This window comes from Atta colombica, unplaced genomic scaffold (assembly GCF_001594045.1).
Source record: "Atta colombica isolate Treedump-2 unplaced genomic scaffold, Acol1.0 scaffold254, whole genome shotgun sequence".
NCBI lineage: Eukaryota > Metazoa > Arthropoda > Insecta > Hymenoptera > Formicidae > Atta > Atta colombica.
This window is the reverse complement of record NW_017259353.1, coordinates 1223363-1241558: the sequence shown is the minus strand read 5'-3', so window position 1 is coordinate 1241558 and position 18196 is coordinate 1223363. Positions and strand designations below refer to the sequence as shown.

The 18196-nt window shown below is 33.2% G+C and overlaps 1 protein-coding gene across 1 annotated transcript in view; it reads left to right on the top strand.

Moving 5' to 3' along the window:
* LOC108689082 (tensin-2) overlaps positions 1-18196 on the top strand; it is a 184928-nt gene that overhangs the window by 126810 nt on the left and 39922 nt on the right. Inside the window, exon 5 of the mRNA XM_018195689.1 lies at positions 11810-11872. Within this exon, the coding sequence (XP_018051178.1) occupies positions 11810-11872 (63 nt within the window). The remainder of the gene's footprint in view (positions 1-11809; positions 11873-18196) is intronic.

The following is an 18196-nucleotide window of genomic DNA, read 5'->3' as shown; positions in this document are numbered from 1 at the left end:
ATATATATATATATATAAACGAATAAATACATATATTAGAAATATAGGTTATAGATTTATTACAAATAAAGATTGATCAAAGTTTGAAGAGTTGTAGCAATTTTTCACGATCGACAGTGCAACAAGAAAAACGGGAAGAAAACGAACGCAAACTCGATAGCGCTTGCGTCTTAAATAATATATTTTTTTTAAAGTTATCTGGCAAATTGCAAACTAAAATATTGCGATCCATCAGTCAATAATCGCCTATAGCGCATTCTTGACATTGATTTATGAAATTCTTATCTTTTAATGTTCTTACAACAATTTTTATTAACAATAATGCTTTGATTCCTTTTTTCTTCTCTTTTTTTTATTATCATGTTTTATTTATTCTGTTATTATCACGCGGAAATGTATAATGAATTCCAGACTAGATTAAATGAATTGGCAATCATTTATGCCGAATTATTCTGTATTAGAACCGAGAAATCATAAAATATGATGGTAATATATACAAAAAATTTTAATAATAAAAAGAAATAAAAAAGAGAAAAGATGTACTATTATCAAAGTAATTAATATACAGTATTTACTTTGTTCTTTAATTTTATTTTTTTTTATATTTTAAATTTAAACACTTTGTGTTGACTCTTTGTTTTGTCGTTCTTAACGTTTTGATATGAACGCTTCCCAATCATAGCTTAACGAATCTATCTTGATCTATAACAGCTTGACGGAAACAGGCTCGCAAGGTGCGTCAAATGATTTAAGTTTCCGCCCAACACGTGAAACAACATAAGAAAGTATCAAGGAAAGTTCACAGGATCCAGGGCGGATTCGCGGCGGGTAGGGTATGCAAAGTCGTTAAAATGTGTTGTTCGAAATTCTTCGGGATGCTCTTTGACCTATTTGATCCGTCATGGGAACGTGTAGTTCGTAACGTAACACGTAGTTATTAATAATTCTGTTTTAGACCCGTTATGGGAAGCATACGTGCGAGCTGTAATGTAATATGCAGCAATTTCAACTGTTAACAATTCCACTTTAGTCCTTAATTAACAATTAATTTCTACACGTAATTCCAATTTTATTTCCATATATTTTATGATACATGAATATTTCGTCTGGAAAACATTAGTATGCTCTCCAAATTCAGCGATTTGTTGCTGCTTTTAATTTTTCCAATATGAATCACATTTTGCGTTTTTGAACACACAAGATTTAAAATATCATTATATTATATTGTACGCGCATAAAATATTTATATGAAAACTCATATTCTTTTCCATGAACACAATTGTCAACGATACTGCATTGATCGATCGATATGCAATTGCAAAAGAGCGAGAGGCGCCGGCAATGGACGAAGACAAGGACACGTCAAGTGTGCTGAACTGGTTTCTCGACGATGCACTTTGATTCGTCTGTTATGCACAGTAATTGGCTGAGACATTAGGCCCTTTACACGCCTTGCCGAACAAATGGAGGCAAATCGCGGGCGACGTTCTTGTACGAAGTTCTCTCGTGTTGGGACATCAATTAGTGACTCGACAACAAGTTCTTCGCTCACAAATAAACGACCTTTCGAAAGATGCAGAACTCTGCATATTCTGTACGGTTCTCAATGAAACAATTAGATAATATACTACTGTGATCATTGTATTCAATTTTACAACACGATAAAAAAATTAAAAAATTTTTAATTTTTTTAAATTTTGAACCGTCAAACTAGATCAAAGATAGGCTTTTATCATACAATATTATCGCACTCAAGTTATTTTAATCTATATCGCTTTAATCATATCGCTCAAAAGTTTCAGCACTTCATTTATTATAATATATATATTTTTGTAATATATTTATTATAATATATTTATGTGAATTTAATATAAAAAATAAAATATAAATACAGTTTGTATGCGTTATGTTTTTAAATTTATTACATATTTTCATGAAAATTAGAAAAAAGTATATTTTTTTCTCAGATATTTGACTTTTTTAAGTTTAATCTCCTTTGATTTTGATAACAGAAGCTAAACTTTTGGATTCTGTTGATCATATATTATTTTAATTTTTTTATTATTAGTCATGTTATTCAAATGTTTATCGATATCTAGCACAAAATTCCAAACTGATATTTTTTTCAATCAATATGTACATGAAATTTGTCTATTTGAGAAATTGAGAATTTGTTTATAATTATTTCTCGGCAATTTACGACTTTATTGAATACTTTCGAAAATAAGAGAGTATGTTTTATTATAATTTGGTTTATGAATGAAAAATGAAATTGCTACAAAAATATAAAATGTGCTGAAATTTTTGAAAGAAATTCAATTCAATAGTAAGAGATAGAACAAAAGATATAGAACAATATTGACAGCTGTACAAACTACAGTAACTCGCTAATCTTAAAAATAATATAAGATTTAATGAAGATTGAAGATAATATTATTATAGTAGAATTTCATATTACTCGGAATAATATTTGCGGTTATAAAAGTCGCAAAGTAGTTTGTAAGTCTTCGTTATCGAACGTGAAAAACTCTGCTGCTAATGGCAACGACCCGCTTTCTGGGCGGTGAGTGAATTCTCTGAAAGAGCGTGTGTCGTTAACGCGGATGTTCTGACCACACGCGAATGAAATACGCGAATGTATCTCGTAAACGGCACGTGATTCAATTCTGCTATCGTTGCATTCATCTACGGAGCGTTCCTTGTATGCTACAAGAGTTTTGATATTGCGAGCAACCAGAGTCCCAGATCTTCGCAGGAAGATCTGGAAACTTTTATAACTTGCTCCAAATTGATACTTGTATTTATTACGAAAACATTTGCGAATTGAGATTAAAATATTTTAATCTAAAATTTTATTTATTTAAAAATTAACTTCGTTGAAAATATAGCACATATATATTAATTATATATATTTTTTTTTTAAGTTGAATTATGTACTGATAAATTTGCTACAAACTTGTAATAAATTTTTATACGTTTCCTATAAAAATATTCCGCTTAAAACGATTCGATTCGTCTGCTTTTAATTTCAATCAGAACTCTTGGGAAACACTCGATAAAGCGCGTAGTCATATATTGAGAAAACGTAAGTAGTTGGAACCGTTCCGTGTTCGTTCTTTTTCCTGCGGCCACACGCGACGCGGGCGATTTACCGCTTCGAAAGTAGAGGATTTTCGATAGTTGGCGCGAATCCAAAACTTGAATCGAGACTACGATCTAGAACGAGCGAATGGTAGCATACAATCGAGGCTACGAAATTTCCGATGATCGCATTTTTACTATACATTCTACGATAGGGATGAACTCGTGAGAGAAAAGAGAGAGAAAAAAAACTGTAACTACGACAGTCACATTAGATTTCATTTATTCGCGCTCATGAAAAAAGAAATAAATGGTCTTTTGTGAAATAACTGAAAGGAAATATAATTACACTTCTATTTCATTATTCCTGTCAACGTAATGTACTGAATTAAATAAGGTATTGAGTACGAATTTAAAAAGTTCGTATTAAGAACAATTTAACGTGCACTCATTATCACACCCATTATGCGACAGAATAAGATCGAGATAAAATATTCCCAGGGTGTGTATTCATTTTAGAATTAAAATAACTTTTATTTCATGCGAGAGGTTTATCATTTTTTTACCGATGAGGATTTATCTTTATTACCGCTAACGATTTTATCATGCTTAACAAATTAAGACCGAATAGTTTGAAATTGAGATACGCTATTAACAATCAGAAACATGAAAGATCTGAACCAGCGTGCTCGCATGACCGGGTCGAAGGTCAACGATAAAACAGAACTATAGATAAGATACGGCTCCTTTCGACGGCGCTCTTTATGATCACTATCATCCTCTTCTTTATGTCGTATTTACAGCGAAGTTGTATCATTGAAAAACCGTCTAAGTTGCAAAGAAATTACGACAGCGTAAAGAAAGAGAGAAGAGAAACTTGTAAGCAGAAGGGAGGGGAACGGATAATAAAATGATAGCCATCGGCATTCTGTGTCGCGTGCGCACGTATTTATATCGATGATCGTAAAGGGCGTCACTTCCTGTGAGATCACTCGCGATTCTTAAGGCAGAAAGAGACGAAAGGAGAGAGGAGAAGAACGCTTATTTCCCAGAGAACACCGCGACATGGATAAAAAACCTAGACTTTACGTAATCGTTAGCTATTAAGTCAGCGCTTTGCAACATATACGCGCATATATATATGCGTGCGAGTATGCACGTGTCCACGTCTTGTCACATCACATTTTGCTACAAGGCTTTCATATTGGAGTCGACACTAATGCAGCAAAGATTGTCTCTTGATGTCGGTAGGTGCCTTTGATATTGATAGATTGGAAACGGATCTTACGAAACGCTCCGTATATCTAATCTAAAAGATTTTAAAAAATGTCGAAGAAATTGGAGGACTAAAGTCATTTTACGTGATAGCTCTGTACCACGAGTCACCATCATGACCTCATATTTCCTCATAATAATCTATCTGACTTTGAAGCACTTTGACTGGAGTGTTATATAAGCATCATTTTCAAAAAACGGATCAGACGCGGGGTATTTTATTTACATTAAAATTCAGTGTTTTATCCCGTGTTCAAGTGATGTTATCGAAGATGGCTTATTTAAGATGAAAATCTGACAGAATTTTAACTTCTTCTAAATTACCAAAAATGGCTGAGAGCAACTAAGCCTCGAATTAAAGTGAAAATTCTTCGTGAAGACTAATGAAAAGATAAAGAATAAGTTTATTTAAAATTATTAAAGAATTAATGATAAACATGTGAAGTTTAGAAAACGTTAAATCTTTCGGTCATTGAGCTTTTCAGTGTTACGTTCTTTTCAGAGACAGTGCTTACTGTACTAGTTATTGTACTTGTGAGCGTCAAGGATTTATTTGCATAGAAACACGGGTGATAATGATTACCGATCGGAATTTATATTCTACACTTCCAATCAGCGTCTTGCCACATATCCGCTAATGTAATACGGCGTGACTGTGAATACCATTGTCATTCCAGCTCTTTCCTCATTCCGATATCACGATCCATTCGCTGTGCAAGAGCTATCCAGATAATCCGTGCTCTCCGCAGCTGCGCTCCAATTGATCCCCAATGCGATTCTTGATTGTGACGTTCGATTACGAGACATAAGTCAATTAAGTATGGATTAGCCAATCGGATATGCCAATTAATCCTTTCGCGCGACTCGTTTCTCAACGAGCATTACATTGGTCTTCGTATTCTAAGCTAAACGTGATACACGGTTAATTCATATTTATTATCGACACTATTAGAAATTATTATCTTTTTTCCATTAAAATTAAACTTTTGCCGATTTCTGTAACGATTTCCGTATAGCATTGATGCAAAAATCCTGCATTATGTACGTGTATTCATTATTATTAGCGTCTTCTTATGCCATTTTATTTTAGTCTTTGAGAGAGATGTAAACGACGGAAAAATACTAGAATTTTAGAATAAAAAACTTGGAAATTAATGTTTTTTTTTCCCTTTTACTTCGACAGTTTTTTATTCGGATATTTTTTTTTAGATCACTTAGATCTGTTTGGATTGCTTGTAATCCCTCAAAATTTTTACACTTAAAGTGATATTAGAAAAATAGATTCGGGCGTTGAAATTAGAGAAGGCACAAATGTTGAATGCAAAGAGTGCAAACAATGCAAACAGACCTATTAACCTATTAACCTATTATTTCATCAAGAATTGTAACAGCCAATAATATTTCCACTTCGATGTTAAAGACAAAAATATAAAAAGTACCGAAATAACAAAAAAAAACAAATTCTATTTCTTCTTCTACATATTTAACATACGTTCTAAGGTTTTTCAATGAATTTTATGTAATTTTTATGTAATTTGATTAAAAATACTGTTTTTTATTGAGTTGGCAAGGAAGTAATTGTGTTTTTTTAGCTTAAAGTTATATACACAAGACTAATCAAGATTAATCAGATTCGATATTTCGAATTGGCGCAAAGGTCCTGTATTATCATACGCGCCGTTCATATTATTAGTTTCTTATGTCATTTTATTTTAGTTTTTGATCAGTCTACTGTTTTCAATATTAAATGACCCGACCGAGATTAATAATGTATCAGATTTAATGCATACGTAATCATAGCAAATATTGGGTTGTCCGGAAAGTTCATGCCGATTTTGAAAGAAAATTGAAACGCAGAAGATTTAAATTTTAGTATACATTTATTAAATTTAAATTTTTTGCGGCACGAACTTTCCGGACAATCCAATATTTTTAAATTAATTGATTTTTAGATTGATGTTTCATGAAGCATGTGCAAGAGGAAAGTTTTTTTATAAAATATCAGAAAAACATTAATTAATTCTAAAATTATAAAGAATTTAAAAAGTTAGTATTATTTCTTGCCAAAAAGCAGATTGCAAATTGAATATATCTTTAAATTAAATTTAAATCGTATAAATAGAATACATATAAAACAGTATTAATATTGCAGAGATCCATCTTTCTCTTCTTTTTATTAAGTTTGATATATGAATCTTACAATAAATTACATACATGCCAATAAATTTGACGATAAATTCGTTTGGATTATCATGAAAAATGATAGAAGTTTCCGTAATCCTATTTAATGATTGGACCCATCTCACATGGTTGAACCGTCGATTTTTTCGTAACTGTAAAATATCATTTTCGAGCAAATGCATTGCACACATTAATTAGCGATTTAGTTCGTAGAAACATATTTTAAGCGATTGATGTCCATTATCAATGTAGATTAACTTTATCTCAGTTTAATTCACTTTATATCTTTTTCTAATTCCTAGAATTAGAAAAAGATAAAAAGTAAATTAAATCGAGATTAAAATTAATCTCTATGGTAGAAATAAATGCTTTAAATCAATTATAGCTCAATTGTTCTGCGCTTATTACCGTTCTGCAGTAACGACTTACATAATATTATATTATTCATATAATATATTAGATTGTTAAATTTTTTTAATCTGTAAACTCTCTCTGTGACATTTTAAAAATGCGTAATTTTGTGTACGGCATATTGATTTAGCGAAATCTAAAAATATAACTTTTATCTCGCATTTCCATAATTCACTACTCATTAATGTAAATTTGAACGAAAGGGATTCTATCCGCCTTTTTTATAGTCGGAGCTATGCTATTCGCATTTTTACGCGATGGATTTAGTAATCGCACATTAGCTTTCGCAATCCAGACGGAATCTGGATTCGCAGACAGAAACGACCGGCGATATATTCCATCTGTGATCTCTCGCCAAGGACATCCTTGTATTTATCCAATTACCTAAGCCTCATGTTTCATCTACGAAGGCCTATAGATCCTCTTTATACAATTTATTTTGTCATAAAATGTTGTCGGCATTTCTTTCGCTTGAAAATTAACGTGTTATATCGAGACGAACGAATTGCCATAAAAACTTTTAAATGTTCTTCTCAGAAGGCCGTGACGAAGTGCAGATATAGTAATATTGAAACAGCATTGACTTACTGTTTTTCATGCACAAATTGCCAAGCAAAATTTCATGTTTAACGTTTTAATTTATTGTAATATAAAGTTGTCTAATTACATCATTGAATTTATCTTTTTTATTAATAATAAGAATTTTATTAATAATAAGAATTTAGAAATAGCTTGTTATATATTTAAATAATTTCACATATATCTTAAATTTAGATGAAAAAAAAAATAATCTTATTCTTTTAAAGTAACGTCAAATTCTCATTAAAAAAAATACATTTATATGTTATCATAATTTTACCATAAAAGCTTGACCTAATTACATCGAAAGGGTGCGGTATGTCAAGTATACGAAGTGTACATTTCGCACGTGTATGATGAAATAGCTCTCAAAAGTATTTCATCATCCGAAATGAAAATCTTGTTAGAAATACATTAAAAATTGCATCCAGCGTCGCGACGCGAATTTCATTCTCTACGATCTCCCTGCCGAGCTACAAATTAGCAAGTTCAAGCGCGCGTCCTCGCGTTACGCGCAAAATATAGATGTATGCGCAAAGTAAATGATGTTGGAGAAAATAGCGTGCATATCACCAGGTGGCCTAATTGTATTCCATGGGAGTGGCATATTCGACCCATTCGACTGTGCTTTTCCTTATCGGCGATGCGACCGCGCAGAGACGCACGTGGTGATTTAAAGTAACGTATCCATAACACATAGGAGCGAATAAAACTTTGCAAATAGATTGAAATACATTTAATTTCTCATCCTATTAAACGAGAAACAAAGTTTCTTAAGAAACGTCATTAAGGAAAGATCGATTTCTAATTGGAAGATAAAAATTTTCAAAGTTTATAAACAGTATTTGATACTCTTTCTCTAATAAAATTTGCGCTGAGGCATTATTTTAATTGAAATAAAGATATTGTTGATTATTTGTATAAAAATTTTTTTTTAAATTTCAGTTGACTTAACATGCAGTATCTTGTGTCTATATAATTCTCATTGTTAATATCAACAACAACATGGTGTGGATTTATAATCCCTAGTATTTATATCAACACCATCATGGTGTGGATAAAAATTTAAAATCCATAGTGTTAAAATCCACGTTATATTGATATTAATTGATAATTGAGATCGACATAATGAAAATTGTATAGAGGCACGTTATTAAATCCACACCGACATTTTTTTTAGAACTATACAAGATTACGTAACGAAATATTAATATACGAAAATTAATAAACGAGATATTAATGAAATACATAAAGATATATCGTGTATATCTTTAAGCATACGGACTATGTTACATAGCAATAGATTATGTACGTCGACATTGCGGCGAAGGGTAATTTAGACGTTAAGATAAATTTCATAAGCCCGCATCATCAAAGTCGCATTCGCTGAGAGACCGATCTGCGGCCGTTCTGCCGGCTCCCAGCTGAGAGAATATTTCGAGGGACCATCCACCGACATAAATTCCGCGCGGGGCAACGTGGCCTAATTATATTTCAAGGGAGTGGCGGTTCAGCCACTCGGAGGTGTCATCCCTATATACCGGCTTGTGCCGGAAGTTCACACGCTCGGAGGAGAGCATTCGCGCGGCGCAGAATCGGGCCTGCGTGTAACATCGCAACGCCGACTACGGTCACCATGGTTACGTGTCAAGTTCTCTCATCCCCTTGCCACCCCGCCATGGACCATCCCGGTCTGCCGGGAGAAATGCAGGCTTTCAACCCTCTGTATACCCGCAGCACCGGGGCGGCTCCCGTGCGGTGCAGACGTTCGTTCCGGTTGTTCCTAGGTCGTGTAACAAGACTAGAGACTTCTCGTCTTGGTCGTTTCAAGCATGTCATCAGTTCTTTACGTTCGTCTTAAAGAGAATCCGAGAAGAGTCATAAATGACAGTAGTCGAGCGGTGAGAAGTGGCTTGATCGAAAGTAACGCTCGATGAATCGAGCGTGACCACGAGAGGGTGCGTACCTTGAAACGCGAATGACCTTGAGCGCACACCTGCAAGCTGGAGCGCCACGGCAGGTGAATTGATTGGCGGTAGGGTGGGATCGTGCAAGCTAATCATGCGGCGTGGTTATGTACGGCGCTTTGAAGGCTACCCGTTTCATGTCGTGACGAGTGCATACGTTTGCGTGTCGAGCTGATAAGAGATTAAACTGTGAAATATTAAAGAATTGAGTCATTAAAGTGTGACACATTTGCATTAAAAATCCAAATGTTATAACGATACAAATTTCAAATGTTATAACGATAGCAGTGCAATCAAAAAGTGCAAGCAATAGAGGTGAATAGAACTTATGTTCTACGTTATACAGATAAGAGAAATTATATAAAGTATAATATTTAATATATATCCGTTATATCGATCTATTGATGTTATATGAAACAGATCTATAATCAAAAATGTAGAAAGGCTCAGTAAAATAGAATTAATTGTTACATAAACACGATCTACAGTGGACTCCACACTGTTGATATAAAGATATATTTAGTACAAAATACAGAAGTGCTCAAACAGTAATAATTAGTAATCTAAATAAACTTAGATACATCTTTGCAATAAATATAAAATATTTTGACTTATGTGATCAAAAAGGAGCAAATCGTGTTTATATGATATTTGACCCGGAAGTAACGTTCAATGCTCTACGCCGTATCGGAGAAAATCATTTGGCAAACATCGCGGTTTTTCGCGGAGGAGGGAAAAAGGAGAAAGAAGAAAAGGCGGTGCCCAGTGCAACGGAATGAGTATGGTGCATCTCATGTTGATACACGTGGTTCGGAACATTTGGAATCCTATATTACTAAAACAATTAAGATTAGAAACCACATAAGAATTCAGAAGATCTTCCGAGATAATAAATCAAATCGATCGCGCTAGATTCTTTATTGATTTTAAAAATAAATTTAAAAATAAATAATATTGGTGATGCTTCTGCTAGAAGAATTTATGATTTTTCTGGTTAAAGATTTTACTGATATCGAGCAGCATAGTTATCTGCGAAAGGAATTGTGAAGATAGAGGAAGTTACAAAGATCGCGCTAAAGCAATTCGAGAAATTTCTCATGATTGATGCAAAATACCATTTGCGTTGCTATTACTGTCGGAACGTTTGACTGATCGAACATCATTTGCCTAATGGACGGTATATGGAAATTGCGAATTACATAAAGGCCACGGAGCACGAACTTGTGCACCTATGACGAATTCAAACAGCAGCTCGTTATCGCGCGCTTGGCTGCGAGCGAATTGCTGCCGTTGCGGAGACACTCGGCAGGATACGGCGAACAACAATTTTAATGAAGCCGAGACGCCACTGCGGGAGGAAACGGAGACGCTTCTGCACCGTATCGCCTTTACCGTCTGGCATACTGCCCTTCATATAGAGAGCGAGGTGCGTGCGAATCGTACGTGCATGCGCGACGTGTGTACATCAATTAGTACGACATAGTCATGTACAGATTTTTCAGAGATTTCTGTTTAGCAAAAATAGAACGTCGTTTAAACACTGTGTTATTCGAAAATATTAAAAAAATTTTCGTAGACATATGTATTCTTATATAAATATCAAAAACTTTTTAAAGTCGCGCTGTTATTATTAGATAAACTATATTTAACCTTTTATTTGAATAAGCTTTCAATTATAACTTTTTTACGATATTAGAAATGATAATAGAAACATGCTTTTTTTCGATCTCTATTCATTTTTTTTCTTTTATATAACTATAATATCGCATGTGTATCGTAGCGTGACAATTCGATATGTGATATTTAATAGGTTTTGACAGGTTTCAATCGATGCCGACTATGCAACCGTTTTTTTAGGAATATCGAACACAATACGTTACTGCGGCACCTGCCGTTGCATAATTTTTCTTGCAATAATGGAATCGACAATGGGAACAACTTACCGTATATCATTAATTTCGAAACAATGGATAATAATGTCACCTACTTCTCTTGAGACAACGCCCATGAAGAAAGTAATAGTATTTTCTACGCACCAAATAGAAAGTTAATAAAATGAAGCTATTATTTACACGTATTTCCTTGATCACAGAAAACACTGAAATAATATTAGCGCGGCATTTTTACATACAATTTTTACATCATAAAATTTTACATTCAATTTTTTTATTAATATTGCGAGAATGATAAGTAATAATTATATTTCTGTTATTTTATAAATTTTAATTATACGAAGATATATAACACGTGTTACTACATTTTTATACATTATGGATATAAACGTGTTAATTAACTGTTTTTCTTTTTGATTACAGCACAATGGCGGTTACGAATCACAACCGAAAAATGTTAACCACATCACGAGAAGTAAGCAGCAAGTAAGTATTTATGTTCGTTTCTAAACATTATTTATTGCAACTTATAATTCCATATAAAACTAATATCAAAGAAATTAATTAATAGCAACACTAAAAATTATATTTGTTAAAAATATATTAGATAGCTATATTATTCTAAAAGATAGAGGTGATGAAAAACGAAAGATGATCAAAAGAAATCTTCCCACAAGCTAGATCAAAGGCTTTCTATCTTATTCACATATAATTTATCGTCATCAATGAAAGCTCGCGATTCATCACCAACTCGTCTGTTTAAATATTTAATAACGATACACGCGCGTGACCGGTTTTCATGTCGATGATGTAAGTGCCTTTATTTATTCTGTAAGAACATATATACGAAGGTAAAGCTGCACTTATATTTGAAATATACGATTTCTGTCGTGAGACTGCGTGTTCTGTTAGATAACATTTTGCTATATAAATTACACGAAATGATACTCAACAATTTGTTGTCTTTCTTTCGACTCGTCTAGCACTCAAAACGTTTTCAAAATGTAGAAAGTGGAGGACACGTGACCTTTCCGAAACATTGAACTTGGAATAATGCTTTCGTCGAATTGAAATGGAAATGAATCTTTTAAATACTTTTTTCACACACCGGAAGTTCTACGTCACTTGCCTCGTTTCTTGCCACGATATTAAAATAGAATTATATATCGAATAGAAGATTCCCTATCGACCGCAGAGTCGACCTTTCGGCTCTCACATATGCGGAATATGGGGTAAAAAATAAACGATACGAAATTTAATTGCGTTAGCAATTTAATCTGGGAAATCGCATTAAATCACGACTCGGCTAAAATTCGTAATAGCCTTAATTGCGCAGATCAAACTGAAACACGCGTTACACAAACCGCCATTTACAACGTCAGTGAAATAACTTTCTATTAGTACGCGAGGAGAAAGAATATTAATATCCGACTAGTAATCATTACGCTAATTATTCTCCTTCGCTCTTGCAATCGGCTGATTTCCTAAATTTATTTATTATCCTTAAATCGATTCTGTAAATCAATCTCAGACATTTATCTACCAGTCAAGATTTCTTTAGAAATCAGGAAAATAATAACGATTCTAAATTTCTCATTTAATTTCTAACCCGTGCCTTTCGATCAATTTAAAATTCAAAACAACAGAAATAATGAAAATGTTTTTGAAATACCGCTGTCTCGCTGTCGGGTGGCATTTCCTGCGCGTAAATGACGGTGCCACTGAAAGTTATGCGCTAAAATAGCAATAAGGCGACGCATTATACGGCTAGTCAGTATCGGCTACGATGTACCGTCGCGATAACCCGTGTATGTTGACGTCGGATGGATAATATATTCGCGAAACTCGCACTTATTCGTATACGAATCACCGCTATTACTACGGAAATATATGCAGAAGGAGCGATCATTGCTATTTTTGTGTAATACATAGAAAGTTACAGATTTTTATACAGTCAAATCTTATATACGATTATATGTTATAAAATATAAAAATAAAATATTTTTTTTTTTTATGATAAGTTACTAATGTAAGACACATTTTTATTAATATATAGTGGATCTTTTGCGTATAATAATATATACTTTTTAATATTATTATTTGTTTATCATATTTTTAATATAACAAAGATATTTGACATTTATATTTAGTAACATATTTTGGAATACGATCAACCAAGATTAATATTAAATTTTTTAATCATGTTAATTAATCGCACAGATTCATTCCCCGGAAACTATCATTCACAATTACATCACAGTTATAAACCGTGCAAAGAATAGTGAAGGTGAGACATGTTAGAAGCAGTGATAATTATGCGGAATAGCAATTAGCGTACGGTAAAAACTATTGCGCAGCTGTTATCGCGTTTGTTCTTATTTCTCGCGACATTGAAGATATTTATCGGTCATTTTTTTCATATATTGCATCGTATTTTTACTTGCTTTACAAAAGCTTAGGCGTAAAAATGATCTATATTAATAACATTTTTCAAAAATAAAAAATGCTGTTTAAAATTCAATAACGTATGATTTAAATTCAATACTGTATGATTTAAATTGCCACATTTTTATAAAATAGTTTTGCTTTACATAAGCAATAGAAATAAAGTCCATAACAGTCGAGGCTGGAGTTTCAGTACTTAATATATAATTCGGTGTGAATTTGTTTTTTTTTTCAGTTTTTTTTAAATTAATTTTCTTTTCAATCAATTACGATGACAATTCGTTTCCGATGTAGAAGTAGGAATAGCTTCTGCAAATGACTTCTAAATAATAAAATAATATAACACAAGAACATAGAGAATAATCTAGCCATATCATTATTATCAGTCTTTAACATAATTGATGAAGATTATGCTCTCATTTGAACATTATACTTCCAATTGGAAATTAACCACGAGCAATTAGATAGATTAACGGTAATTGACATTAGTGGCGAAGCTCGTTGCGTGCATCTTGCTTCCATAATCGCATAGAATTAATGTCGGTGGTAATATAACCCCGATAGAGCCTTATATCTCCATAGAATTTTATATCCTTATAGAATCTTGTTTTAGAATGTTTTAGAAAATTTGCACCTTTCACTTTTCGATTTTTAAATATTTTTCCTTAAACCTTGTAAGAGAATAAAATATCTAGAGATCTTTAATGAGGACATTAAAATAAAAAAACATAAATTAAGAATATCAAAGAAGTATTTGATACTTTTATTTTTTACACAAATTTATTAATTGTTACATTTAGTAAGTAAATTACATTTTGTAATTTTCTCAAAAGTAAGTTTTCTATTCTTGATATTCTGATCCATTCCACTCTATTGCCACTGGTGGATCCAATACCGTTAAGTATCTCAATTTTAATAATTTATTTTTTCGTTTCCATTATGAAACTTTGATTTTAAGCGATGTTACAACTTGTTTTCATCGACGCTTGACAAGGCAATATTCTTGTTTTCTGAGATGGGAGGGGAAAGCTACTTCGCCCGATCCGGCGATTGAGTGTGAAATCATAGACCTTAGACTTAGGGGTACACGCACGAGGTTTCCGCATAGCGACAACTGCGGTAGAACGTAATTTCACACGTGAGCCTATAACGGCCAAAAGGGATTTATGAGCGGGTGGGTAGGCCTGGTTGCACGCCCCGCGAGAAACGAACTCGCGGCGTTATGATCCCCATAAAAATCAAGTATTATACTTATTTTTAGAGGTAGCCGCCTCGCTCTTATTCTCTCGCTCGTTCAACTCGTTTTACTTTCTTTTCCGTGACGCCTATTGTTAGTGGCCCTTTATATTTCTGAAACTCAGACGCGAACCTAATAAACTCGTTCTTCACCTTGTTCTTTTCGGCTTTCAACTGTGTTTGTTTCGGATATAAATTGCTTGCGCACCTTATCCGAAAACGTGTCGCGCGTACAGAAAACCCAATTTAATGTCTTTTCATTATATTTATTTCAGTATTACATACGGAATTATTCGTAAGACTTAGATTGTATAGTATTAGATAGGATTGCGTAATTACATATGCAACTACATGTACAGAATGACATATGCATGTACACTACAGGCGTTTCGGTTCTACACACTGTCTCTCGTAATTGGTTATAATACTATAGTCCAGTGTACAAAGGCTTTACCTGCTGAAGGGAACCATCCGCGGAGGATTGTTGAATACAGTTGGAAATTATGCTGCGTTAATACGGAAAGGCCAACTTGTCAAACGGAATATACTATATATTACGTCTGTTGAGCAGAGAATTATTTATTAGTATGATAAAATTCCTCGACGGGACACGACAAACGAGTGCTTAAGGGATAAATACAAGCAACGTATAATCCGGTATAAATCATGCGAATAATTTTAACAAGCGCCATCAATAACAGAGTATCTCACCGGCGATGGAGTATCTCGGCCGTTGAAGCCCTATAAATGACTCGGCTAACCAACGAAGCGTTCGCCGCGGATGTTCATCGAGAAAGAAACCGCAGCAACCGTGCAAAAACGCAGAACTTACATCTGGCTCGTTTGCGCGCCAACTCCTCCGTGTAATTTTCGCACGTTCCCCACGACAAATCATCCGCGCAGCTTTCCGCGACGCACGTTTCCCGAGGCATTTCGTGCATCATATTAAGACGATCTAGCACCGACTACAGCTCGACTGCTAGTGCGAATAGCGTGACTATTTGGTGGGAATCGAAGTCACGCTACCTGCACGAATTCGTTACATCACGCGTCCACGCGCTAGCGAGTGCTCCCGTCTATATTCAGGGCCGCTTCAATGCATTTGGAATAAGAAACGTTCGCGTTAAAATAAAATTGAGAAGTTGCTCGCAAAACCTCTTTTCTCCTTAATAGTCTGATGCTTTTTCGTTTTAAATAATTTAGGAGATTAAGAAACTGACTGAAGAAACTATGGAGTTGAATTAGAAAAAGAGACCTGTCATCAAAAATTGCCTGAATTCGGAAGATTTTATAAATTAACGTAATATGGGATAAAAATATACTTTATAATTTATTACAAGAAAATGGCTTTAAAATGTGTATCAGAAGAAATAAAAAAAATTCTAAATATAAATAGAGTCGCTTGTTATTCTATGAAACTTTCCAAGTTAAAAATGATATCGCAATACAATTAATGCCTGCAAACCGAAGGCTTATTTTCAACTGTTAATCATAGTTGCATAATTATAACGATGTCGAAAATGTATTTAATGGCGCATGTTTTCGATACGCAAATAAACATTGCAGAATGACGATGACGATGCCAGGCCGACCCTGAAGCACGCGAGCTGGCATACGTCAGACATACATGACAGCGGCGCGATTATCCGACAAAACCGCCGACTGGCCACTGAATATTCCTGTGTATCTTTAGTAGAACCAGGCGAAACACAATACCTGGCAGTGTATCGCTCCGCGGCATGAAACACTGCGCGTCATCCCAACGTATCTCTACGTCCTCGTTTCTCATGGCGGGATAAACGTTAACCCGTTAAGGCACCGGGATTACATGTCGATTTACTTCGCGATAGCGTGTTCTCCGCAAGGACATCGCCATGCCGGAGAATATTGTCATCAGGATCGTCTACGCGCCAAAGTACTCAAAGGTGGATAGAAATTCCATGTCGCGAATCGACGATGGATTTACCGTAAATCCTTGTCGAATTATCAATTATTCGTGTATCTGATGTTGAAATAGTGATTGATGCAGTTGCAGTTGGGAGTGTGCTTGATAGAAGCGATGTACATCGTACAAAAATTGTTTAATTACACTGAAAAAAAGAATCTGGTAGTTATAGCTATCGAGTGGTGAGTAAAATAAATTCAATCAAATATTCGGTTAACCAAAAATAATTTGACTTTTCTAAATACTTAGTAATTATTACCAAACGATTGATTATATTATTATGTTTGGTAATATAATACTTATTAAATATTTAGAAAAGAATTCTTTTAGTAAATAAGAATTATTTATATTAATTGAATATTTGAATTTATTTGCTCAATATTTAATAGCCAGATTCTTTTTTTAGTATAAAATTTTGAAGAATATTTAGTAATTAAAATTTAAATTATTATTTAAAGATATTGCATAAATTGTTTATTAAAAATTGCAACGTAAAAATTTTTAAATATAACAAACTTTTATAATAAATTTTTATAACAATTTTTTGTAGATGCTTTATGTGTTCTACATTTAAATTGTTAGAGCTGTTATCTACAATATTATTTTAAAAAGTTTATTATTACGTATCGGTAGCAATTTATTTTATATCGTATGTCTATCGAAGCTATTAGAAAGAAAATAATGAAAGACTTCTTCCAAGTAAAGACCAAAGAAATAAAGTCTATTTTCAGGGAGAAAATTTGATTATTTGATATGATATTGTTTTACGGAAAATCTAAGTTTTTGCGGCGATAAAAAACAAATCTTATGGAAAAGTTTCCGTAAAACTCGATAAAATTCAGTGAACTAGATTCGCTCACGAAAGGATTCTTCTTAAAACGAATTTAGAAAATTTTATTCGCTACGAGCGAGAATTTTCGTTAGAAATAAATTAATAATTTAATGATAATGCAAAAGAAATTAAAAATTTTACAATAATTATTTTAAGAGATGACTTTTAAAAATGTAAATAATAATGTATGTTTGATACTGTAATTTTTTAATTTTATAGAAAAAATATTTTAAAGCAGGTTACTTTTTATTTATCATTATTACTATTTAAATTAATTTTTAAAGATTTCCGTTATGGATTGTACATAATATTTGCAAAACTGTAAAAATTTTTTATTTGTTATATTTGAATA